Source organism: Falco biarmicus, chromosome 7, assembly GCF_023638135.1.
Source record: "Falco biarmicus isolate bFalBia1 chromosome 7, bFalBia1.pri, whole genome shotgun sequence".
NCBI classification, from domain to species: Eukaryota; Metazoa; Chordata; class Aves; order Falconiformes; family Falconidae; genus Falco; species Falco biarmicus.
Genome location: NC_079294.1, coordinates 55,215,697 through 55,241,612, shown reverse-complemented (window position 1 = coordinate 55,241,612; position 25,916 = coordinate 55,215,697). Strand labels below are relative to the sequence as shown.

At 36.2% G+C, this 25,916-nt stretch overlaps 1 protein-coding gene across 13 annotated transcripts in view; it reads right to left on the bottom strand.

Moving 5' to 3' along the window:
- ZNF280D (zinc finger protein 280D) overlaps positions 1-25,916 on the bottom strand; it is a 54,418-nt gene that overhangs the window by 22,352 nt on the left and 6,150 nt on the right. For 7 of the 13 annotated variants that reach the window (XR_008823264.1, XR_008823266.1, XR_008823265.1 and 4 more), the window contains exons 3-14: positions 22,822-22,887; positions 22,343-22,713; positions 16,411-16,528; positions 11,217-11,384; positions 8,533-8,642; positions 6,603-6,832; positions 4,017-4,174; positions 3,484-3,584; positions 3,240-3,386; positions 2,623-2,757; positions 1,895-2,139; positions 599-739 (exon numbers count right to left, since the gene is read on the bottom strand). Coding sequence is in view for 9 of the 13 variants with exons in the window: in XM_056347751.1 (XP_056203726.1) it covers positions 599-739; positions 1,895-2,139; positions 2,623-2,757; positions 3,240-3,386; positions 3,484-3,584; positions 4,017-4,174; positions 6,603-6,832; positions 8,533-8,642; positions 11,217-11,384; positions 16,411-16,528; positions 22,343-22,713; positions 22,822-22,887 (1,990 nt within the window). In the remaining 4 variants the exon portion in view is untranslated. Of the gene's footprint in view, positions 1-598; positions 740-1,894; positions 2,140-2,622; positions 2,758-3,239; positions 3,387-3,483; positions 3,585-4,016; positions 4,175-6,602; positions 6,833-8,532; positions 8,643-11,216; positions 11,385-16,410; positions 16,529-20,372; positions 20,446-22,342; positions 22,714-22,800; positions 22,888-24,922; positions 24,957-25,916 lie in introns of those variants that run through there. The other 6 variants (XM_056347755.1, XM_056347756.1, XM_056347757.1 and 3 more) reach the window with 5 other exon arrangements.

The window sequence follows — 25,916 nt, the reverse complement described above, 5'->3', positions numbered from 1 at the left end:
GTCTGTGTCTAATTGCATACTATGATTCTACTGCTCTGAAAACTAATGCATTTGTTTTAACTGGCCTTTTTATAGCTGTCATCTGTAATACCCTACCACTGCCTCAATCAGTGACAAATCTCCTGCAAAATGAGATGTTATTTTTACAGATGACCAGAAGAGAAGTAGCAAAAGAAAAAGTACCCACTTGAGTATGCTATCTAAGACATCCTTTACATGGTATTCTGAGCACAAATTTCATTAGCAATAGCTGTGGCTGTATGCATTCAGCACTTGTAAAATCGGATGAGGCATTCAATCTGACGCCCAGAGAACATGCAACAATTAGTCACAATTGTTTCAGCCAGACTTAACAAATAATGGAAGATCCCACAGAAACTCCAAAGCGAAGAGAGAACTCTGCCTGAACCAGTGTTTTTTAAGGCAGAACAAGAACATGGGGTTTAGGCCCTCATTACAAAGTAAAAATCCAACCTTACACATTTCCCTGCCAGTCCTATAACCCAGTTCAAAATTCAGGTAATAGGAACACTTAACACACCTTATATGAATTTAGGAAGTATTTGATAACCCAACAAAAATTTTGAGGAGTTCTTACCTCATCATGTGATTCACATAGGCTTTGCTACAGCTAGTGTTGTATCTGCATAAGCTACAGTGGACATAAGCAGGAAAATGGCTTGCAAAATCTTTTATTTCCGAGTAACACTCAATGCATTTGTGAGCTCCCAAACGATACCTAGCAGTAATGTGAAAACATTAATAGCTAATATCAACATTTTCAGATGAGATAACTATTTCAAACTTTTTGCTTTAAGTCAGTAGCAAGCTTGCCTACATTAGGGAAAAAATAAGAACTTAAAACTATCTGTTAAATACTTATTATAAGTTATGTTAAAACACATAAGGAAAACTTTTTTTATTTAATTATACTGTCACTATGACCTTAATAAAAAAAGGAGAAAATTAATGTAATATTGGCCACTTCTGGAAACGAGATACTGCAGTAGATTAGAACCTGCAACTTCAGCTGCTACTGCTGTCTCTATGTCCTTGAGAAGGATTTCAAAGAAATGCTTCATCCACCGCAATCTTTCCCATCACCCCCGATATTCCCCACAAGCTTTGAGATATCTACAAAGCAAGAATGTAATCCTGCTCTTCCCCAATTTTGCTGGACATTTTTGGATGTCTCAGAGAGCTACATGCTGTGAGTGTTAGCACCTTATTGGAAGGGAGACATCTATAATCTCTGCAAAGAAAACTGCTAACTTTGCCAATGGAATCATATTCCAGTCCATAAAATGCATTAAATCATTAATATAAGGATAGCAAAACCCAATACATTGTAAACGTAAGGACTGCATTCTCCCAACAGCTTGCTTTTACCTTCTTGAATATTTTTTTTTGTAGCTCCCTAAATTAAGGTATCTTCTAGGACAGACAAGATTTAACCTTTTAAATAATGGGTTCGAATAAAAACCTTAAAACACTGAAGGCGGAAAATCTTCCCTCTCCATAAGAGAACTCGCAAAGAATACCCAAGCAGATCTATTCCCCTCCACAGGTCACTTTTAAACATAAATCTGCCTAATGAGTCAGTTATTTCAAGAGTCAGTGGCTCTGTGCAGACAAAAATTCTAAATTTAGAACAGAAATATTTCCAGAACATCTGTTCTTCCATCATAAATTAGTCTACTACCAACAAAAATGGTGAATGAAGATTCAGAATTATAATCACAGAACCAGTATGTGTAAAGTTTAAGTTTTGCAGAAAAAGCAGGTGCATAAGTGTCTAATCTTCTGTACAGCAGTATTAGAATAAAAGATAATTAAGTGATCAGTTATTTACATTCAAAGTATATTTAAAGATTTTTTAATGCTAATATTTTACCTTAGATTATGCAATGCTGTATTTGTAACTTCTTTTTTTTTTCTGCTGTTGGTCCATGCATTTTGCTTCCTTGATGTAGCTGGTTTTGATTTTGCTTTTGACTTATTTGTATTAGATTTGTTATGATTTTTAGTGGTTGTATTTTTCGCTTTAGGTGATAACTGAAACGTGGAGGTGCTTGTACTAACAGAAGATGTAGCTGATGATCCTGATTGAAGGGATCCAACAGATGCTCGAATAGTGACCTGCAAGTATGAAATTAAAAATGTTTCTATCTAGATTTAAGCTTTTTAAGTTCCCACTTCTATTTGTCTCAAATTTTAAGCTACTTAAGGACAAAAATGATGCAGACCCCTCAGACTAACATCCAAACTATCTTTTCTCCTAGCACAAGAAGGGATAAACAGGAGGGAGCAAACTAACCAACAGCTCAAGAAAGCAGCAGTACTAACTGGACTATTGACATATACATGGTATGGAAGAATGGGAAGAGAGCAACACCAAAGATCATCAGGAAGAAATCATAAACTGTGCCTGGCAATCCTTGCAACAGGAGTATTTTTTAGAGTTTTAGTTTTATATGTGGCAAAAAAACCCCACAAACCAGCCTTAAAAAAATCTTTGCTTTGGAAAAGAAAGGAGAAAAGCACATTTTTCTATTCCATTCCGTTCCCCTCTAATGCATTTTGTTCCTTTGTCCCCTCTAATTTTCCTGTATGAACACTTACCTTTGTTCCAGGAGGCAATCCTTCTAACTGTTTGGGTTTCCTAAATGTTCGGTGATGCTGAGTCTTGTGATCCATTTTTTCTTTGCATGTCAAAAATTGCAGTCTGCACTTAGTGCAACGGTATATTCCTTTTTTCTTTTAAAAATGGAAGACAATCTATAGTAAGCATGAATGTCATGACAAACAAAACTCCAGCCTTAGCTTGTCTCAAGCAACGGTCATCCAGTTTCTAAAACATCAGCTGAACAAACTCCTAATATTGCACAAAGCCAAGATACTATGTAGGAATTAAATAGAAAATGCAAGGCAGTATCATTACTAAGAGGAGGAGTAATCAGGTTACAAGATGACACAGTACTTGAAACCAAATAGTATAAATATTCTTTCAAGGATATTCAGAGGTTTTTTTAAAAGTAAGCTTTTGTCACACAAAAACGTAACAGTCTAACAATTCCCTTAAAAGGCCTTTCAAAAGAAGCAGTCATAATTCTACCATATTTTATTAACTATTCTTATCCAGTTACAACCACACAAATCAGTTATGCTTTTTTTCTAGAGTGCTTCATTACATATATTCAGCATTTTTCTAGCATTGAGGATAGAAAATACCGACTTACCTGATGCCTCATATAATGATGCATATAGGGTGCTCCGATTTTAATTACTTTGAGGCAAAATGGGCACAGCAAATGTTTTGTATTTTCATGAACTGTTCTAAAATGTGTTTCTACATCTGAAAAAGCTGAGGATCTGTAGTTGCATACCTAGAACAAAAAGTTTGACTTTCTTGTTAAAAGTTTATTGACAGTAAAGATGGGGCACTGGGTGTAATCTAAATACAAGACAGTTACTCTGAGATACCTGGCAAACATACGGCATTTCACCTGGCTTATGATTGTCCTTCATATGTTGCAAAAGAACTTGCTCTGTTTCAAAGGATAATTCACAGATTTTACAAATTGCTAGAAAAGTGAAAAACAAGAAGTAAAAATTAATTTGGAGTCATAAGTAGATAAAATACAACACATATGTATATGTGAACCATATATATCTATGAAGGTCAAGCAATCTAACAATTATTCTACTCTTCAGAAGAAATTCCCTGTAGGATTTCAGAAAACCAGGAGTGCAAAGCCCTTAAACAATGTGAATCCTTGTAGTCAAGCTTTCACTTAAACAAAAAGCACAAAACAATGCTTTTAAAATATTTTTTTCCACACACATTGCTCCAAAATAAATTGAATCAGTGCTCAGTTCTGATACTAAATCTCAAGATTACTGCTCTTAAAGTACAACAGCTTTATTCTGAAGTTAGAAACCAGCAAACTGAAAGTAAGAAAGTATCTAAAAATTTCAGGTCACAGAAAGATTCAATGTGATACAATCCAACTTACTAGATGACTCGTAAGGCGTGTGTGTACTTTCAATGTGGCATTGCAGCTGGAATGGTGTGGGAAACTGACGGTAACAGTGCTGGCAGGTGGTGTGGCTTTCCCAGCTTTCACTGCTCTGCTTCTCAAGCTCCAAGTGATGTTTCATGTGGTTCATAAACCTTGAAATGGTAGCGAATGTTAAAATGTAGGTTTTTGCACTTGTTCACTATACATGACATATCACATGCAAGACGTACCAGATTCTTCAGAAACTTGACTCTAAGGACTTCTCAATTTAAAAAAAATAAAAATCTAAGGAATAAAAAAATGTAATGAAAAGTTAAGTTAAAAGTTAAGCAGGCTGACCATGCCACAAATCATCTGTCAAAGCTTAAAAAGAAATGTTGACTATTATAAGGAGCATGCAACATATCTGAAACATGTCCCAAGACTAAGCAATCAATTGCATTTTCCCTGTTTGTTTAGACAGAATTCTTGCCTTGAAATAAAGGGAAATTAGCAAAGGCAACAACAACAAAACATGTCAGCTGTTCACACTTCACCACCACCAGAGTCTGAAAGCCACATTCTGAAACAAGTGTAACTTTAGCTCTGCTGCAAACTATTAAGTAGCAAGAACATATCTGCAATTAGGACACTATCGCTTTATCTGAAACCACCTCCATTCAAAACAGGAGCTTTCTCTGTATAAAGCATTTAGGACTGAAGGTGAATTATGAAGGACAGTTATCAAAGCATACCACTGCACAGCTGGCATATGAAAAACTTGGTGGTATGTTATTACTACAAGTTACCTTTTCCTCATTAATAGTCCCCCTACCTGTAGTAGGAACCTGCTCTGTCCAAGAAGTCTAGGCACCAATGACAACACTGGCAAGTCTCAGTTACTGGCAGAGCAGCACAAGGACAAGTTAGCTGCACAACCCACTACTGTTAAACATCAAAACCTGCTCTATTTTGAATGTCCTTCATTTCAGTACAGCCAGAGGAACTATTAAATATAGGTCAAACTCACAAAAGGAATGTAGTTCTCAAATGGGTGACCTTGGAATTGGAAAAAAAACAAATGAGCAAGGAGTAGTCTCTTGAACTCAAGCTTCTAGTATTACACAGTTGCTTAAAAAAATAAAAAAAAAAAGAAAAAAGCTAATTGAAGATATCTTGGTCCCTAAGCAGAAGAAAGGAATTGACACTAGTACTGCATATTACCTTAACAGAACATTATTTCAGTGATGTGTTCAACCACAGACATTCTAAAGGAAGCAGGGAGCACCCTGATGAATCATTTTGAGCTTTTCCAAACTTAGGTCCAGAAAGGCTCCACTAGAGGTAGAGAGGTGCTATGTATTTGTTTTGTCCACTATAAACGGTTAAAAGTGTAAAATATACCTTGGAATAAAAATTCTGAAGTTATAAAACTATGGAATACAGCTACAACATTACAGCAGAAATTAACATGGCTGAAAAGTAGACACTAGAGAAATTAAAAGAAAAAAATTAAGTGCTCATTTTTACTGACTTGTAAATGCTCCACTTGCTGTGGAACATGTAGGCACCATAGCACCAATAGCTTACAATATAATGCTGAGTAGAAAATAGTGCTTGAAAAATGTCTTTTAAAACAGAGCCTGTATCTCAATAAAGTATTCCTTCTGTGGACTAGTTTTCATGATACTGCAAGAAAGGCTTATTTGAAAAGTCTTATGCATACAAAACCAGAAGAAAAGCCTCTTGGCCCATATAAAATATTGTTCATTGGTCTTAAAAACATAAATTTCAAAGGATGAAATGTCATAATTAACAGGAACTATAAAATCATGAGAGTAGATTCTCTCCAAGTCTAACAACATACAATGTTTTCAAGCTGCGTAAGACAAATTACAAGTACTTTTACTTAGAATTTACACATACTGCATGATTAATAGCAAATTTAATGCTTGTAATTACATGAAACTTTTGTTTTGTTAAATTATATTTATCTAATGTCAGCATAAGCCTGTTCATTTTACCTTGCAGACTGTGCCCTTTGAAGGAATAGTCCATTTTTCAGTTTTACATTCTGCTACTTCAGCTTCCTTTGAAGAATGCATGTAAAAAAGTTTAATGACCTTAACTTCCCAAGGAACAATGACACAAACTCGTCTACCTATTAAAATAGCTTACTGAAGTTTTTTGCAGCATTTAGAAGTAAAATTATTCCATCAAAGTAACAGATGTTACATAAGTAAACCACCAACTATTAGTCATTGTGCATCCCTAAAGGGAATTAACACTCGCATCTACTGATGTCACCATCAATCCAGATGGCAAATTGTAAAATACTTTGTGTTGCCCTTTCTAACCTCGAAGTCCTACAACTGCTCTCATTAAAACTCTACTGTTTGTTAGACACCATTAAAATTTGTACTCTAATGTGTAAAAAGCTTAAGTTATGGCCATACATGCACAGCAAAAATTAATACTGGGTGACTGAACAGGAATGGAATTATCAGTTTTCAGTAAGAAAAAAATTTCTATTCCAAGGTAACAAATTTTTAGTGCATGAGGCTAAGCACTATGGGCTGTAAGCGATTAACAAACAAATACCTTATGTTATTTTTAAGAACTTTCAGACAACTGAAGCATTTAAACGTCGTATGAGTCTTCTGCTCCTGTTGTACCTGCTGGGTGTCACCTTCATGTTTCCCATAATAAAAGTCGTTAACCAACATAATCAATTTTCCTTTTTCAGATTCAGCGGTCTTGCTTGTTGTGCTTGAACATTCTGTTTTGGCCATTCCCAGGAAAAAGTTATTCAGCATATCGGGACAACAATACTGGATGAAAAGGGGGAGGAGAAGAGACAGAGACAAAGGGATCAGTCTCTCTTGCCAAACTGTATTGATGACAACAGCATTTTAAAAATGGAAGCCACTCACTAACTGGAGTTTGATGCAAAGCTCAATTTTTTGATATACCGACTTCAGTCATATTCAGATACGGATTTTGAAGTGTTATTGATCTTGTGGTAGTGTTTACGTAATAAACCACTCTGTATTATAGAAACTGAAAAGGGATTATTCTTGTAGGTTCACGTAAGATAAATCTAAGCTGGAAATCATAATACCAGTGTTGCCATACTCACTAGAAAAATCTCTACTCATTTAGATTTAATAACAAGAAAGAGAAAAACAGCTTTTATGCAAGTATTTTGCTGACAAGCTAAGTTTACCAAGAACTTAATGGGAAATTTTAGCTTTTATTTCTTTGGGGAGGACATATATTGAAACCTGCTAAAGTTCTTTCCAGAATAACTGAAAAATTCAGAAATTCTAAGTCACACAACACACATGGTTTAAGCTTCTTTATGTCAAGATGTACATAATGCTTAACCGAACAGCTATACTATGAAACTTAAAAAGTATGAAGTACTTCATACAGCAGATACTACGAAGTTTCCAACAGTGAACAAAATTAGAACATTTCAGAAGACAGATCTTTCTCCCACTGCATAATGGTTCTTATCATGCAGGACTACTTTCTATAAGCCCACTATTACAGGGTTCATTTCCTACTCTGGAAGCGTAACTCAGTATATTTATCCCACATAGTTAAACTAAAAAATTAATTAAATAATACTATGTAAAGCCATTTCTTCAATGGTTCCTTCATTCAGTTGATATACACAGTGCAAAAGTTATTCTCTACAAATAATGATTACAGAAAAATAAAACCCTTTTTTCTTCCTCACTGTTTCGTATGTTTCTTCATTGTGTTTTGAAGCTGAAGAGGACAGTAGCTACCATTTAGGAAACCTTAAGCCCAGTAAATCAGAATGATCTGTGTTAACAGTAACTCAGAGCCCAACAGATTTCTGTTACACTGTAATTCTCCTTTTTGCATAGGTTATTCACAGCCATCTCTCTGCCCCCTGAAACAGAACACATATGCCTCATATTTCCATGAATCTCCAAATAATAATATATATTTTCTAGGAAACAATGTTTCCAGAAACAATAACAAGTAATTTCATAAGCAGACTAAGTGATGCTAAGTTGCTGAAAGCTTCTTACATTTTTTTTAGTATGAATTACAAATTAAATTTTTCCCCTCAGCTTAACAACATTTTTGTAGCTACAAGTGATATGTCAAGATTAAAAGGTAAGTTTCCACTGTCATCTTTGTCTCAGTAGCAATCTAACACAGATGTGCGTCAACTGGCTGCCTATAATCACAGGCATTTACCTTCCTCAATTTCACCTGAATCTGGCCAACAGTCACAGCTATGTGAGAGAAATCATACAGAGACAGCAAATATGCCTCCAGTCATTGGAAACATAAGGCAAAACGTGGCATGACTTAGAGCTCCCCTACTCCACCCTACCTCTCCATGACTGCAAGACACCAAGCATTTGGGCTCTGATTGATCATAGCCAGAAGCCAGACTATCTTCATATCAAAATATGGCACACTTTCATAACCAAACAGAAGCCCACATAAGTTTTTTATAATGCTGACCAGCCCCCAAATACATTACCTTCATATGATTTTTTAGAGGATCCATAAGATTGAAATGAATATTGCACTTTGGACAAGCTCGTGGAAAAGGTCCTCCATTTTTAATGGTGCTTGATGAAGCATTTGTACCTGTAAAATTTAAAATGTAACACGTTAAGATTCAGAATTCACAAGCAGACTACTTGATTTATTATTATTTATTATTCTAGCAAAATACCTTATTTCAAATGACAACTATTACACTTGATACAGCTGTAGTAACCATAAGCAAGGTTTTACAAGCATCTTTTAACCACCCTTCCTTTTCTCCAAACTGACTTAGAGTTTGTTCTCTCTGATGTAGACCTATAAACAACTTTTACAAAATCTTCGCAACAAATAAGAAAAAAACAGGAGTGGGTGAAAGTAGGATGGTAGAGACAAAGTGTTAATTCTGTGCACCACCACTCCCCCATCCCCAGGATAGGATAAATTTTTGATGCCTTTAAGAACTTTAATTCTCAAGTGAGCACGTAAAACTTGTTTAATGCCATGACCTGACTGTCATCACAATACGGTTCAGATAACCGGTTTTGGAAAGGAATTTCACCATCTGGTTCTCAATGATGAGAATATTTCTCTCTTGACAGTTGTTGGAACCTAGGCCTATTCAGATGCATCATTCCTGTGGAGCAAAGGTGTCTTTGGAGAACCTGGAGAAGAAATCCTCTAAATAATTACTCCCAGCAATGAAAGGAAATAGTATTTTTTATCAATATGAAATGATTAATACCTTTTAAGCAAAATGAAACAAAAAAAACTTTGCATTAGCTTAAACTTTAATGAATAAACCCAGGCTTCCAGTTTTCTCCAAAGTGCCAGAAACCATCAAAGTGAGAGCTACTTCTCCAGATGAAGTTCTCTTGCATTCTCAAGTCATTCACAGATCTGGAGGACTCCATGCCGAGTAAGTAGTTTAGAACAAGAGATTAAACATAGGAAGAGTTTTAAGTAACATCTCAACTGCAGAGTCAACTGTACCCTGCCAGGGCTATGGAAAAATGTAATAAACACACAGATACATCCACCTTACAAAAAGGGAATGAGTAAGTGTACGAGTTAAGAGATGACCATACAATAGCGTTATGCATTTCTACACAAAAAAAATATCTTGCATAGTCCCTGAGGTAGACATGGATCAAAAAGCATTTTTCCTTGAAGATAACAGTACTGTTAAGAATCACAATTAAGCAGAAAGTCCTTCACATGAGTGGATGGCCAAGCAAGAGATGCACCACAAAACAGTGCTGCAAGTCTTCACTATTACAGTTTGTAAAACGTTTTGACACATCACAGCTAAGTGCAAGTTGAGCTGGAAGCAAATGGGTTCTGCAGCAAAATCTCGTGTTCTGTGGTGCTCCAGTGCTGGATTCTGCGACAGATTAGAAATTGCTATGCTAGCACTGGACAGCTTAGAGACAAAGTCATAAAAGTAAAGTTCTCAGTGAATATGATCTACTGCTTTGTTACGGCATTTAGTAAGATCCTCCAGCTATCTTTTGTATATTACAGGCTGCCGCACAGTATCTGTTTTACCCAACACAGGGTGGAAGAGAATTTTTTGCTTCAATATTCCATGTTATGGCCACTTCCTTCTGGTTGCTGGGGAAGAGTCTGAGAGCAAACCAGCTGCAAACAACACATGCAGAAAACCCAAACATGAAATTATTCCAAACCACAGAATCAAACTGTATGTAGCTCCTCATTTTAACATTATAGGCAGGAGTATGTGGTTGCAAGTATCTCAAAGTCAAAATTAAATCCTCGTCTATTACAATCAGCTGGAAAGCACTTTTTGGCTCAGAAGGAAAATGCACCTAATTATTAATAAGCCAAAACAGCTAGACTACCTCTCTTCTTATAGGGAGGAAAAGGTCTTTCAAAAACCACCCTCTCTTTGAAACTTAAAATCCCCCTCCTCCCTTCCCACTACTGTTCTAAACTGTGTCAAAAACACTGCTGCAAAATTAAGGGGGTACACTGCAAAACATATATTGCAATAGTTAGTCCAAGTACAGAATCACAGAATAATTTATGTTGGACCTGTGGACGTGTTTTTGTCCTGCCTTCCCTCAAAGCAAGTCCAACCTTACCAGGATGCTCAGACACAACCAATCAACTTCTGAATTGGTTGTGTCTCCAAGGACGGAGATTCCACAATCTGAGCCCTTGCTGCCTTGCCTGACACTCCTACAATGATTTTTTCCTTTCTTTTATCCAATCAGAATTAGTTTATAAATTCAGCAGTCACAGAATTCTTTCAATCTTGATTTTCTCAGTTGCTTTTTAAAGTTTCAACTTTATTCAGTTCTTTGACATAGAAAAATCTGGACTAAGAGTATGAAGTCAGGAGCATTTGTTTTGGTCATCTGTCTTCACAGCCACTGAACAACTTAACTAGTCATTGCTTTACAGAATTCAAACATACCTACTAAACAATAAAGGTCTAGAGTTTGCACAGGTAAAAACCTAGGGTATATTAATTTGTAACGGTATGTAAATCCTTGCATAGAAAGGTTTTTCTTATTTTAAGGCAGAACAGTTATTATTTACATTGCCTTAATAGCATTAGTAATATCTATCAACTTAAACATTAAAAGAATGCTAGCTCTTTCCATGAAAGAAATGCATGGATTGACAGCTAGACCATTTCATCTACCCTACCTTTTGAAGATAAATTTTGTGATGGTGTTACTGTTGGAGAGTTAACTGTAGGTGAAACAGCTGAATTGCTTCCAGCACCAACCTCATTAGGCTTGGCCTTTTTTGGAGTTACACTGTTGCCTTCAGAAGTAGCAGGACGCTTAGATACAAAACCACTCTCATTCAGACCTACAGTGGTTTAAATTAAAGAACCTCAGTATTTTCCCATAGTATATTATGAACACATTAGTGATAACTATACTTTAAAGGATGGACAAGTCTCATAAAGCACTTAAGATTTCCCTAAAATAATAAGCCATACAGACATTAAGAAAACAATACCCAACTCAGACTGAATATCCTAAGGGCAGTGGAGAAGGAAACAGCAAATGCAAAGAGATACAGAACCATCCCTGGAAGCCAGTCAATCATACTATGATCACCTTAATTTATTTGGCCTACTTTTTAGATCTTGACCCCCACTAATCTAAGACAAGGTGAGTTCAGAATAATAAAATTAAGCTAAGCAGCTGGTTTCTGCAGTGCCCACTATTTGGAACAACTTCTGCCCTTCTGATGAAAAACATCTCTCCTTTTTTCTGGCACAATGTTAATGCTGGTTTAGTTCTTTATTTAAGTCTGTAAATCATTTGAGACTCCAGTGTGTATGGAAAATAATAAGTGTAACTTCTAATGACCTAATCACAGCACACCTATTTGCTCTCTTCTGAAAGAAGAGTTGATTCAGTTGTTTTAAGTATTTCTCTAAAAAAAGAATCACAAAAAAATAACTCAAATTCAGAGGATCAGTGCCTGATTAACATGTCCAGCAATACTGGGCTCCATCTTGTCCCGAAACCCATGTTTCTGTCACTCTAAGGTTACCCTTGATGATGTAATCTCAATACAGACCTGAAAGAGCACAAGTACATACCAAGACGACTGAAGTGCCAGCACAGGCCTTGCAAATCTCTCACAATCACAGACTGCAAACAGCCTTAAGACTATCATGAACCAAGACAAGGACCACATTTTGGTCCAGACACAATGACCTAAACTAAGGACATTCTTGTATGTTTCCCCTCCCAATGGTCTAGCTACTCCAGTGATTTCTTTTGGAAACTGAATAACTATCTTTAGAAGTCTTCTCAACAAGCAGAAGTAACTTGTGTCACAAAGTTAATCAAACCACTTCTTTGGAGAAACAAAACCACCCTCTCCCAGTGGTGACTCCCTACACCTAGCAAACACTGGATGATCTCCCATTCAATCCACAGACACAAAGACTCCCCCACAGGGAATGCTGATGTTTAAGCATGCTAAAGAATTTACCACACTATGTCTCATATACAGGAAAACATAATTAACTTGTTATGTATGTATTTAATCATCCTTACATTCTCCTTTGTTGTACACCCTTCCTTCTTTCTAACATAAATGAACCTATTAAGCTCAAATGTCTCACCCTGTGCATTGTTTGCCTAAGGTAATCAGCACATTCACAAAATAAACAGGTTATTCATTAGATACTACTACTACCTGAAGTTTTTAAATTTACTTATACTTGCACTGTTAGGTGTAGAGCTGGTTACATTGACATGTGCCCTGATCAACAAAGACCTCCACAGAGCTGTTATGACTTTAGCACTCCCCTGTAACACTGAGTTTATTCGAGCATCAGGCCATCATCCGTTTACAGCAGGAACTGCTGCTAAGTATTTAATTATGTGTAATTGTGTAATGAGGGCCAGGGAAAAGACAGGAGGTCTGACTGATTTTACAAGAAGCTTCAGTGAATTATTTTATTTTACTGTAGAAAACCCAATTTGGAAACAAGAACTATTTGTACAGGTTAATAAAACTGGTAATAGTTTCAATTAAAAACCTGACACATCTGTGGCAAAATATTTGAAGAACACTTTGTATTTATAAAGGTGAACATTCTTAACTCAGTTAATACAACTCTGATCTAACAAATTCCCTCTTTCAGGAGAATTGAAATAATACTAGAAGAATATACATAGGTTCACATTTGAATTCTGTTGTTTGTTCATTTAAAAGAAATAATTAAGCCTATTCTGAAAAATAATCAAACCTATTCCAAGTACTATTTTATACCTAGCTGGTATAAATCAGATTGATTCCTCTTCTCAAAGCACCTCTCTCAGCTGGTTTGTGGACACAGGAATTCCTTGGATCACCCATGTTCCAGACTAGTTTGTCCAGTCCTCTACCCAGCAGACCACACAGCTGAAACTGTCAGGGACTTTAGGTACTCAAGGCAGCAGCAAAAAGCAGCAGCCAAACTATTCTTGTTTGGCTTTCAGGCTCCTTGGAAATCCATTACCTTCACTTCACACTGTTAATGAATACTTTCCTAAATATTTTTTATCTATTTTGAAACAGCTGGCTAAACTCATACACACAGTATTATTGTGTACAATATCTAAAATGATTGCAAGAAGGAGCAAAATATACTGGATGCAGTATCACCTTGCCAACAGGTTTCTAAACACACATCACAGTACTACTGTAAAATCCTTAACACTGTTTGGTACATCTGGGCTAGCTGGGCCTGATTTTATGAATGATGGCAAAAGACATTATAAATAGTAACCTAGGATAAAAGCATTAAATGTACTGTGGTAACAGTCATATCAGATTAACAGAAAACTGACATGGAAGCCAAACTGTTTCAGGCCTCTAGTGCCTTGTCTCTCACCACCATCTCCCACTAATCTAGTGCTATGAATGCATGTATACAGTCCAGTTGACTCCTAAATACCACAGAACAGTTCTACCGGTTACAGCATTTTCTGGTTCCCCCAAAACCAGTAAAGTTTGTGGGAGAATGATCTCAAAATATTCTCAGAAAGCAAGCTACAGTTTTACATACATCCCCAGTGCTCATCCAACCTGCAGGCAAGTTACCAATGCTGTTTAATACCACATTCTATTCAGCATCCTAACAAAATGTCTGGTTACTGCCCTGCTTAGACTTCAGAAAAAAAGTATTGATGCTACATTGAGCTAAGAAATGTCTTTAATGATCCATGTACAGAAGTGAAATTGTCCTACAGAGTATCACAGGCCAGTTCCCAAAATGACTCTACTTATAAAAGCCGTATTCCATAACATCTTGTGCCCATAGTGCTACATAGGAATTAGAGAAAGCATAGCACCAACACAGGCAAGTAGGCACCAGCACATACAAATAACAATAACTTAAGAACATTATGTGACCTCACCATGCAAGTCAAACCACAAAACATGCAGACACTTCCTCATTGTGAAGTGAAATGCATTTTAAATTTGCTTACTGTGTCATAAAAATATTCTTGTTTCAACCCTCAATTATAAACCTTCTAATTTTTAAATCCTATCACCATTTTACAGAAATAAACATAGACTAAGCACGGTATATTTAATATGCTTTTGGGCTGGTTTTGCCTGGGATACAGTTAATTTTCTTCATAGTAGCTGGTATGGGGTTATGTTTCGGATTTGTGCTAGAAACAGTGTTGCTAACAGGGCTGGTTTAGTTCCTGCTGAGCAGCGCTTACACAGAGCCAAGGCCTTTCTGCCTCTCACACCTTCCACAGCGAGTAGGCTGAGGGTGCACAAGAAGTTGGGAGGGGACACAGCCAAGATAACTGACCCCAACCGATCCAAGAGATATTCCATACCATGGATCATGCTCAGCACATAAAGCTGAGTGAAGAAGGAAGGGAGCGGACCTTCAAAGTGATGGCATTTGTCTTCTGAAGCAACTGTCAGGCATGATGGAGCCCTGCTTAGCTGGAGATGGCTGACCACCTGCCTGCCACTGGGAAGTGATGAATGAATTCCTTGGTTTGCTTTGTCTGTGCACGTGGCTTTTGCTTTACCTGGTAAACTGTCTTTATCTCAAACCCTGAGTTTTCTCACTTTCACCTCTTCTGATCTCTCCCTCACTCCACTGGGGACAGAGTGAGGGAGCAGCTGTGTGGTGCTTAGCTGTCAGCTGGGGTTAAAACACAACAGCTTTGAATGACAACCCTTGATGCTTCTAAATATTTTCTATTTTTCTCATTAAGAGGCTAATGCAACCAATTTTTAAATATGCAAGCAGGTCTCCTACATAATAATAAAAAAACCCCAACAAACAAACAATGAACAGTTAAAGTTTCACCTGTTCTTTAGAGAACAAGGGCTGGAATACAGAACTGTTTGCAAGAAATAAAACCTTTGTTTACTTTACAAAAAGCTATTTAACCCAGTAAGACAATAATAAGATCACAGAATAGTTAGACACATGCAGGGCAATACCCTTCACTGATAAGCAGCTAGAGCGAATGCCTAAACTAGTGATGCAAAATCATTACATCAGGCAGAATAAACTAGCAATCACTCTGTTCTACGTAATTTGTTAGTATGACCACTTAGGCCATTCATTGTACATAACCTGTTACCTCATGCAAGAATCAGAAGTGACTGTCACCTGTAACTTATAGATTGACTTACAAGATTCTGGTCTGTTATTAACTAAGTACAATCCTTCACAGAAGAGAAGTCCCAAGTTAAAGCCTGCTACATGATTCAAATACACTTCATCTGCTGTGACACAAAAAGAGGTGCTTTTTTGTTTATTTTTAAGTAGGTTAAACAGCTTCTGCTGAAACACAATTTAGCTAGTTGAAAAAAATATTTTAGTTGTCAATCTATGTACTCTGTCCCTTCCTCTCCTTTTCAGACAGGACACTTTTGCTCCCATCTACTCTGACTCCTACGTAGAGCAGCAAGGAAACCAAGATCATCATCACAGAGAATCCACTCAGCAGACTCAGAAAGTTCTTCTGGTACTGTTCACAGCACCCTCTTGCTAACAGTCATTCCTATTCATGCTAGTCAGAGTCCTGGGTATACTGAAAATGAGCCTTTATCAGTCAAAAAAATTACAGTGGATCTGGCAGTACTTTTTTCAATCTAAATGATAATTTTAAGACATCAGTTGATATTACAGTCAGTCTAATGTGCTGAAAAGCAAAGTCTGACAACACAAGTCTCCAAAGTCTACTTCATTAAACATTATACAGTGTTATGTACAGGGGGAAGAAAAAAGTAGCTATGCTATGTTTTAGAAATCCTATTTAAAGTTATAACCCAAAGATCTGCACTACAGTTAAATGACATTAGGCTGTTTCTTTCTCTTAGCAACTACTACAGTTATACCCACCTGTTACATTCACTGCTGGCCCAGTCTGGTACTGTGGAACTCCCGAGTTCTGTCTCACACCAAACAGTATACCAGATGTATTATCTGGTGCAGCTGGTGGAGAATCCATAATATAATCCTAATAAGATATTTTCAAGAGGGAAAAGAAATTTGAGGTTTAACATTTTTTTACTTGCAGGCTTCAAAGGGTTTACTTTAAAAACATATGATTGCTTAAAAGTACTACTAAGTACTCAGCTGTAAATCAAGTTAATTACAGTCTCCCCAAAATAGTTTATTTTGACATTCTAATAAGTTTGCAGCTCTCATCAGTGGTTGTTAATTTATTCACAGATGTGTATCAGAATAGCAAAAACAACCATAAGACCTAGGAAAGTCAATTTTATGAAATATTGCTGAACTTGTCTGAACTGCTAATTGTAACTGCTTCTGTTCAAAAGTCTGATGATGTTTCAAATTAGACTTGAATTGTTTTTCAAAAAGCTCTAATACTTCCTTCAACCCAAACTCAGGCATTTGCCTGTTACTCTTGCGTAACAGCTAGCTGCATTTTAAAAGATCAGAAAACAGAACTCAAAAGTAGCACAAACTTGCAGCAAGCAGAAGCTTCTCAAAGCAAGATGATAAAACACAAAAATCCATCAAAGTCTACTAAATGGTCAAGCTTTAACGGAAGTAGAACGTATCTATAGCATGTTGACTGGGAATGGCACTCATTCATAACACCATTAATGCTTTTTTTTCTTTTATGTAGAGTGATTTCATAAGGACTTCTGGAAATAATGTAATCAAACCCTCTTTTCAAAGAGCAGTTAACCTAGAAGTTGGTTCTTGTTACTCAGTGCCCTGTTAAATCAAATTTTGAGCATCTCCGAGTACAGGTATCACCTTAACCTTCAGTTTAAAAGGTTTGCCCTTTAGTACTACACATAACCTAAAAACAATGAAGTAGTCCACATTTCTTGGCTGCAACACTGAGAACTGTTAAAACTAAACACCTTCACTCATCACTCAATAGGTAACGTTTAGAGTGAAAAGAAACATGAAATTTCTCTTTACAGATATTCAAGATTGGGGGGTGAGGTAGAAGAAACACACTTTCCAAGATTCATCAATACTGCTCACATCTTAATAGGCCATTCATTCTAACAATCAATCTGTAAAATGAAATATTTTCAACAATAACAATAAGTTAAGAAAAACCTTATAACGAAGTTAGGTTTAATTTCAACATTAAGGTATGACTGGCAAAATATTGGCACTTGATCTTTTTACTCTGAAATAATTCAGCTGGTTACACTTCATCAAGCTGTACTGCGAAACAAAAAAGTTGATGAAGATCAATCTAACAAAATGCTTCCTATGCACAATTGTGCTACTTAATTGAAAATCTCTCTGGGGAAGTTACCACATTTTTAACTACCACTGCATCAACTAAACTTGATGGAAAGAAGTCTAAAGAAGCACACAAGTAGGCATCCAGGTATGATAATCTATTTTAGGACTCCTAAGTACCAAACAAAAAGAAGACGCTTCTCCCCATCCTGCCTTTTTGTTGTCCACCCCTTAAATGAAGACCCCGCAGGACCTTCACAATAACGAAGAGCCATTCTTTCTCCTGATGAGCAACCTAACCCAACCTAACCAAATTAAACATGAATGTTCAAGAGTAGTTGTGCAAACAGTTACGAAATTTCTCTGCTCTATGTGTTCTAACAGCTACATGAGCTGCAGTCACAGAGCAGGTGTTACTGTAGCCATAATGGTTTCAGACTAGCCAGTGAAATTACAAGTAAAGCAGCTTAGCCTGCAAACCTCACTTCAAGCACAACTAACACTCAGGTGGCTAGCCTCTGGTAGGCTCTTTGCGTGGAGAACTATGCACATTTATATTTGAAATATGTCCAATACCGTAGCTACATATAAAATCTGCAGTTTGTTTTTACATGCTGCTAACATTTTAACTTTCTCCAAAATAATAGCCTGGGTATTTTGATGGCTTGTGTATATCTCCCTAGTATATACTAAACATATCTGGAAGGCAGAAAAGTAGACAAGACAACATGGAACTTTCAAAGTCTCATAATTTGCAAAATGTCCTTTTCTGTTCACAATTATTCTTTTCATGCAATTTGGCTCTCTCATTTTACATACAAAACCTTCCAGTATCTTTCTATGCTTCAGAAAACAAAAATGTTTTAAAGAAGAAAACAAAACAGCTTAACCACATCAATTAAAAAAATCAAACTAACATGTACAGGTGTTCTCACATGCAAAACCCAACACCTTTATAAAGTACGTTCCTAGGGCTCAAGTAAAGAACAATAACCCACCACCACTCTTAAGTTTTCCAAGAGACTACTGAAAATACTGTGTTTATACTCTGCATCCTAAATATTCTAACTGTGGAAACCAACATGATAATTGGTAACGAAATCCACACAGAGAAATTACAATGCATGTTATCTGACCTTTGCTCTTCCAAAATTAACAATGAGAAACTGGAACCTGAATCAAGCTCAGACTGAAGTAAGTCCCTATTAAGTAGAGGAAAGATATGGACAGAATTGGCTGAGGGTTACTGGAGAGCACTCTGAGCGTTGAGTTACAGAAAATCTTTACCACTAACAACAATTTTTTCTTAAAGAAAAGGATAGCTCTATGCTATCATATACAATAGCAGTAGCTCTGACTGAATTAGAATTGCTGTAACAGTATGACTGAAGCCAAATTCAACTCAATTTCTGGAACTGCATTAATATAGCATAGTAACAAGAATACAAAACCTAGACTTTTACAGGAAGTCAGTGGACCAAGCCTGTGATTGAAAAGGGGTATTTCAATGATAAATCTGGAATACCAAACAACGACAGAAGGTAAATTACAGACCTAGATGTTACGAAAATGAGAAAATACATGTTTCAACCAGTTAGTGATCAAAAGCAATCAGTTCCCACAGAAAAAACTGTCATTAAAAAATACTGCACCATATTAAGAATGCAAAAGCACTCTGAAGGATGTTCATTAAAAGTCCTGCCAGTGTCTACTCATATCTCACAGTAACCTTGCACAACACAGTTTTTTAATTTTGGATATAAGTTTCAACATCTGGAAGATCCAGACATCAAACATTCCCCAGAAAAATTTACTTGAAGCTCTTGCCACTTAGGAAGAATCAAGTTGGGAAGAAACAGGAAATGTGAATGAAAATGTCACAGAAAACCCAAGGCAGAAAATATGAACCGTGGTCCCAAGTGAAATATGAAATACAGGCTAGATGCAAGGTGAGGGGGAATCCAGGAAACCTAAGGAGCTCTTGAATGAAGACACTTCAAACCAAGGACATGAACCACAAAATACAGGTAGTAGACATATGATGCTAAGAACAGAAAATGACATAATGTGGTAGGAGTGATTAAAAATCACAGAACTTTGCCCAAGAAGCTGAACTATAGTACCTCCTGAAATAAAACACAGGACATGAAACAAGCCTCTTTTCCCATAAAAAGTATGGCATAATCAAATGGCAAGAACAACACAAAAACAAGAAAACAAATTATTCTAGATAAGGCTGAAATTGGAAATACAATTCTGAATCAAGAAAAGCTGAAGAGATGGAAGATTCACTTTCAGCATATTTTAAGCAAGGAAAAAAAACCCCCGAGAAAAATCTTTCTAAAGGTACTCAAGATTTTCTTAACATCCAAAGAATAGGACATTACATTTAGGATAACTTGAGAAAAATAAAAGCTCGTGAAAGCCATGCCCAAAATGTCAACACTGTAAAAAAAAAACATATAACGTATGATAATTTCAACTGTGGAAGTTTTAAGAGACCACAGAATATGTATGCACTGGGTATCCCAGAAAAGGATGCATTACTTTCTAGAGCATATCAGTCTAACTTGGAATACACAGAACTGACCAATACATGGTTAGAGATCCCTTTCCATGCTGTGTACCTTCAAAGTCATATTTCAGACTGCAACTGCTTCAAATAGGAGTTTCTGTACTCTGCCAGGGAAGAACAATCACCTGCAGATTTTAGAAAAGTAAGACCATAAAACTTAGCTAAAGCCCCATCTGTGACATTCCTGTTGAAAGTAAACTCGATGACTGAGAAAGAACTCTCACAAAAATAAGTGCTGTGTGCATAGTGTCTTTAAAGGACATCACTGCCTTGAGTTACATGCAGCTCACATAGACCTTTTGGAGAAGTTCAGCTTTCCTAGATCTCTTTATGGTTTTCTAATAAAAACAATGTAGAGTCTGCTAGCAGCTTTATCTATTAGAACAAAAACATGAGCATGTATGTGTGAGGGAAGTAAAGGAGAAAGCTTTCTTTTGCAGTAAAGATTCTGCAAGACACCCTAGCATACCTTTGAAGGATTTAAAGCAGCATACTAGCTTTAAAAAACAGAAAGCATAAACACTTTCAAAAATAAAATTCACAGATTTGAAATATGTTTATACATCATGTGAAGTTGCAGACCTTTCTCTATTAATCTGTCCTGCTTTGTAAAGACAGAATTAAGAGGACTCTAGAGGCAACCTAGATATCCTACTAATATCTGGACTTTCGATTATATAATTTTTTAGCCCGCCTTAGATACAGTGAGACTGATTTAGCTAACTTTCTTCATTAGATATGTCCAATTTCTCTCTGCAAACTATCAATCAACTGCTAAAGACTCAAAATCGGGCAGTGTAAGTTCTTTCATAATGAATCTGCCAGATTCAGCTACCCAGTTGACAGGCAATGATTGCACTGCATTGTTTTTCTTAAAATACAACCCCCCCGCACCATCAATGATTTAGCCACAAACCTTAAGAATGCCACCCAATTTTCTCATGTTTGAATGGTCTTATTAACTATGTTCATTCAGACTGATTGCCCTGTTCAGCAAATGCAGAATACCTTAGGCTGCATGATTTTTATTTATACCAAAAGACTGACAGCTGGGACCAATGCAGGTGTGTATATTTGCATGGACAGTGGAGATGGTGCCTGCTGTCAGGCTTTATTTTAACCCAAAAGTAGTAGCTAATATTACAGGCAAGTTGTCGAAACAGTGCCAGCTCAAATTATTTTCAATAAAGGTATAACATCATAGTTTACCTTGTAACAAATATGAAATTTTAATTTTAATCTTCATTCTTTCTCTCTGAAAAATGTCCAATGGCTTAAGGCAACAAAACCAGCATCTAACTTGACTCCTACAGTTATCATTCTGAGGTTCTGTGGCAATCCAGGAAGATCTATGATACACGATCTATGTATGTCATTCCCTTGGACTTTTCCAATAAAACAAGTATGTTGCCAGATTGTTTCATCTACTGACACCGCAACTTTTGGTTCCTTAAGTCCTCCTTACCATACTACTATTTCACTACAACTGCTATATGAAGCAAAAAACAAAAACACCCGAGGGGCTACTAGTACAGCATTCTCTTACAAAGCGAAAATCCCAAGAGAGGCAGTATAAAAATCAGGTAGGAAACCCACAAAGTTACTTTAAACACTAAATGCAAGCTATTAAAAAAATGACATCATTTTATCAGTATGGAGGATCCATCTCTAAGCAGAGAAATCTCCAGTATTTCGAAAATGAGAATTTCTGTAATTTCTCCACACAGCTTAAACAAAATAACCTAAACAGTACTGATTTGTTTTATGCCTAAGATTTTCATTTAATGTAATTCCACTGTTATTAAGCTATCATCTTTCAGTCTTGCAAATCAGTCTTTTCAAATATGTATTTTAATTCACCAGTGCAACGTTACGGTCCTACATTCTTTACAGTTTATATAATACTAGTCAATAATCTAATCCAGGTCTTCAAACTACTAGACTGAGTCAGTATGTTCCTCGTTAATTCATTCAAAACTAATTGCACCACGTATTTTACAGTTTAAAGGAATAAAAACTTACCGGATTGAGTACTACAGGCTGTGCTGTTACAGTAGTCACTGGCCTGGATACAGGTTGAGCCACTACAGGAACCGTGATATTTCTTGATACTGGTTGTGTCGTCACTGGAATGGTTACAGGTCTGCTAACAGGCTGTGATATTCCAGAACTTGATCCAGTCATCTGCTGTGTTGATAAACATCCACCAACTGGTCTCTGCAGTGTCTGTGAAGTTCCTGAAACATTCACTGGTATAGACAATGGCTGAACTGCTACAGAGCTAGTTGTAGGTCTGGATACGGACTGAAAGACTGATGAAACAGGCATGGCACTGGGGCTGGAGGCAGGTGGTGCATAATGGTGACTGTCAGGCTTGAATGTAGTAACTGTACCTGTTGCAAAGGATTCCAAAGTTATCTTTACATAATTTTGCAGTCAGATATTTCATAAGTGTTGTGGATTTTTTTGGTTTTAATTACCATATTAGGACAATAAAGTACCTCTACTGGGTGCACCATTCTGTATCCCCCTTCGTGATGAGCTGAGGTTGACTCTGTTCAATATATCTGTCAAAAGTTACATTTATCTTAATTGCAGTTAAATTAATAGCTTAATTGCTTTTCAAATTAAAAGTAGCATTCATATCCACTAATGAAGCCAAGTAGGATTTGACATATAAATTAGAATATTATTTCTAAAATAAATACCTGGCAAAACAAAGTGTCTTTTGTACAAACTGAAGTATGTTCTTCTACTCCCCTTCTCTTAGGTTAAGCTAGTTCACCTAAGAATCTCAGCTTTTTTTTATCTTGGAAATAGATTAACACAAAAATAAGAGCGCAAGCAAACAAACAAAAAAGAACATTTCATAAATATTTAGCTTTGCTGATTGTAATGCATTTATTCATTTGTTTCTCACATACATTATAACTTCCACAAGTACTAGAACTGCTCTACACTAAAGGAAGTATTTCCTCTAAACTACACAATTTGCTTCTGTATTACAGGAAAATACAGCACTTAAAAACTTGGTTTTAGACTTAATTTTCCAAAGCAAAAGAAAAATAACAGACCAGCAACCAAAGGAGTTGTGCTGGAATTGTATTGCAAGAGGACTAATTTTCTTAAATATCCTACATGGTAGTCTATGATCAAAGTTCTAACTCATCAGAAACACATGGAACTTCTTAAATTTGATGTTTATTCCCTAATTAATGACACCAATACTCCCAAACTTTATGATTTACTTTGGGGTTTCTGATTGTTCCAGAATGTTACAAAAATATTCATCAAATCAAATTAATTTTCTATCCCTAGGTTCTCAGTTCCGTTAGTGTTGCTGTCAAGTTTCTTGCTCTGACGTGAAAATATGCATATGAAACTAGATAGATCCTCCAATATCTAACCAACAAGGTTTAAAGTACTTTCTCAAACCAGGGTCAAAATTACATCAGAATCTCAAACCATAGATCTTAAGAGTATCTACACATTGGTTTTAACAACCTTAAGGCTGTTCCCACCAGCAAGGGCTCATTAGTGTACGCTACCCAGGTTGATATATAAATCTAATAGCAGTAGAGCTCAGACGATCACAGCTTTCAACCTGTCACCTGCCTTTACATCACACTAATAAAAAAGCAGCTGCAACCAACAGATCCAAACAGGTTCGCATTTTTTTAAGATATGACAAAATCTCATCTGGTAATAGTGAAAGTATTTTTACTTCAACGCACTATGAGCAAGGATCAACTTAATTCAGGATATAGCTGAATACATACTTTTTTGTGTTTGTTAATAAATGTATACCTCACATTTGAATCCCAGAATGAAATGAAACTAAAGCCTTCAACTACCTACTACCCTAAAAGCATATTCAGCTTCAGTCTGATGCACACACAATTCATGTCCTAAAATACAAATGTAGATTTTATTGTTTTTAAAAAGAACATTTCAGGAAGTCAGCGATTTGAAATTACAAACCAGATTTACACAAGTGATTCATCACAGATGATGCACCCTTTCCCTTGCCCCATGAAAGTGTTATTTGTCCTGTTTACGTAAAACACCACTGAAATATAAGAAAGCTAACACGCAGAAACAACACTTTAAAGTAGCAACAAATTACAGGTTTGTATCATTATGAAAAAATAAACAAGAAAAATGAGCAATAATTGTAGGAAAAATGAGCAGTTGCAGGAAATGGTAAAGGCAACAAATTGTGAATTACTTTTCATCCCAGTCAAACTAATCCTCCAGTACATCAGAAGAGGCACTTTATTGTACATGACAGTGTGCCAGCAGATCAAAGATGGGTTTTTAACTATTTCCTTCAGGTTTTCCACACCAGTCCGTATAAAAACTGATAATTTCATTGCCAGGAAAAGGTTAAAAAATTACTATGTATTGCAGAAAATATACCTTTCAGAAAAATTAAGAACTACATGCGAGTCTCCATTTGTTATCTAATTTTTTATCTGATCAAGACAGGAATTTTCTCAGGTAAAAACTAAAAAACAGTGATAAGCAAAGTTCAGTTCACTGTGTCTTGCCTATCACCAGTAACAAACTGAAGCCTGACTACTGCCAGGTAGTACTACTTACAAGCCAGAGAAGAACTGAGGTCATTCTTCCATAGCTGTTTTTGATAGTGAAGTAGAAGATTACAAAGAGAAAAGTTGAGGAAAGGGAAGGAAAAGAGATAAAGTAAAAAGTTATACCATAAGTGATTTCACTTGTGTCAGGATCGAGCATGGACAGCACTAATATAAGATGTATACATTTTAAGTCTCTGTCTTTTACTAAAGTTCTTGAAAGTTGCTGAATTGTATCAAATTTAATAGTTTTCGCCTGAACAAAATATTTCTATCCTTTATGACTACAAAAAATTCTTGAGACTACTCAAGAACAACTGCAATGAAACTTGGCATATTTGTTTTTCCAACATATGCCTAGTGCTTCAATTGTCCTTCTATGCCATGACCTACCACTAATGACCAACAGCTATCCAGAGTTCTCAAGACCTTCCAGAAAACATTAAGGGAATTTTTCACTCCTCCTACAAGTTTGTAACTGCAAAAAGCTTCTTAAGAGTACTTTAAAAATATTCTTCAAATTTTCAAGAGGATCTAGAATATTTTTTAAACATTCAAAAACATTAACCCTTAAGAACTATTTTCAGATGAGAGAACTTTAAGATCAGCTTCAGTATTGGTTAATATTTAAAACATAATTTGCCACTTTTTAAAGTCAGTGTAAGAAGAATTAGACATATTATTGCAGTGAGTAACAAAGTAAAACAAGAGTTAAGACATAAGATGAAGTATTGTGAACTAAAATGACTGAAGAGCTAATAATAGCTCCAAAGTCCATGCAGCAGAGTGTGACAGAGCACCTAATTTAACATTTTGAGATTCTTCACTGTGAACTATACACCTTCAGAAAACTGACTACAGAAACCTTAGATACAAGCATAGCAGAAATGAGGCAGAAACTTAAGGCAGTAAAACCCACCAGGCAAAGTCTTGTGTATTCAATAGCTAGAGAAACCTTTGGTCAAACCTCTCAACAACTGGCTACCAGATGGCCATGCACAGAT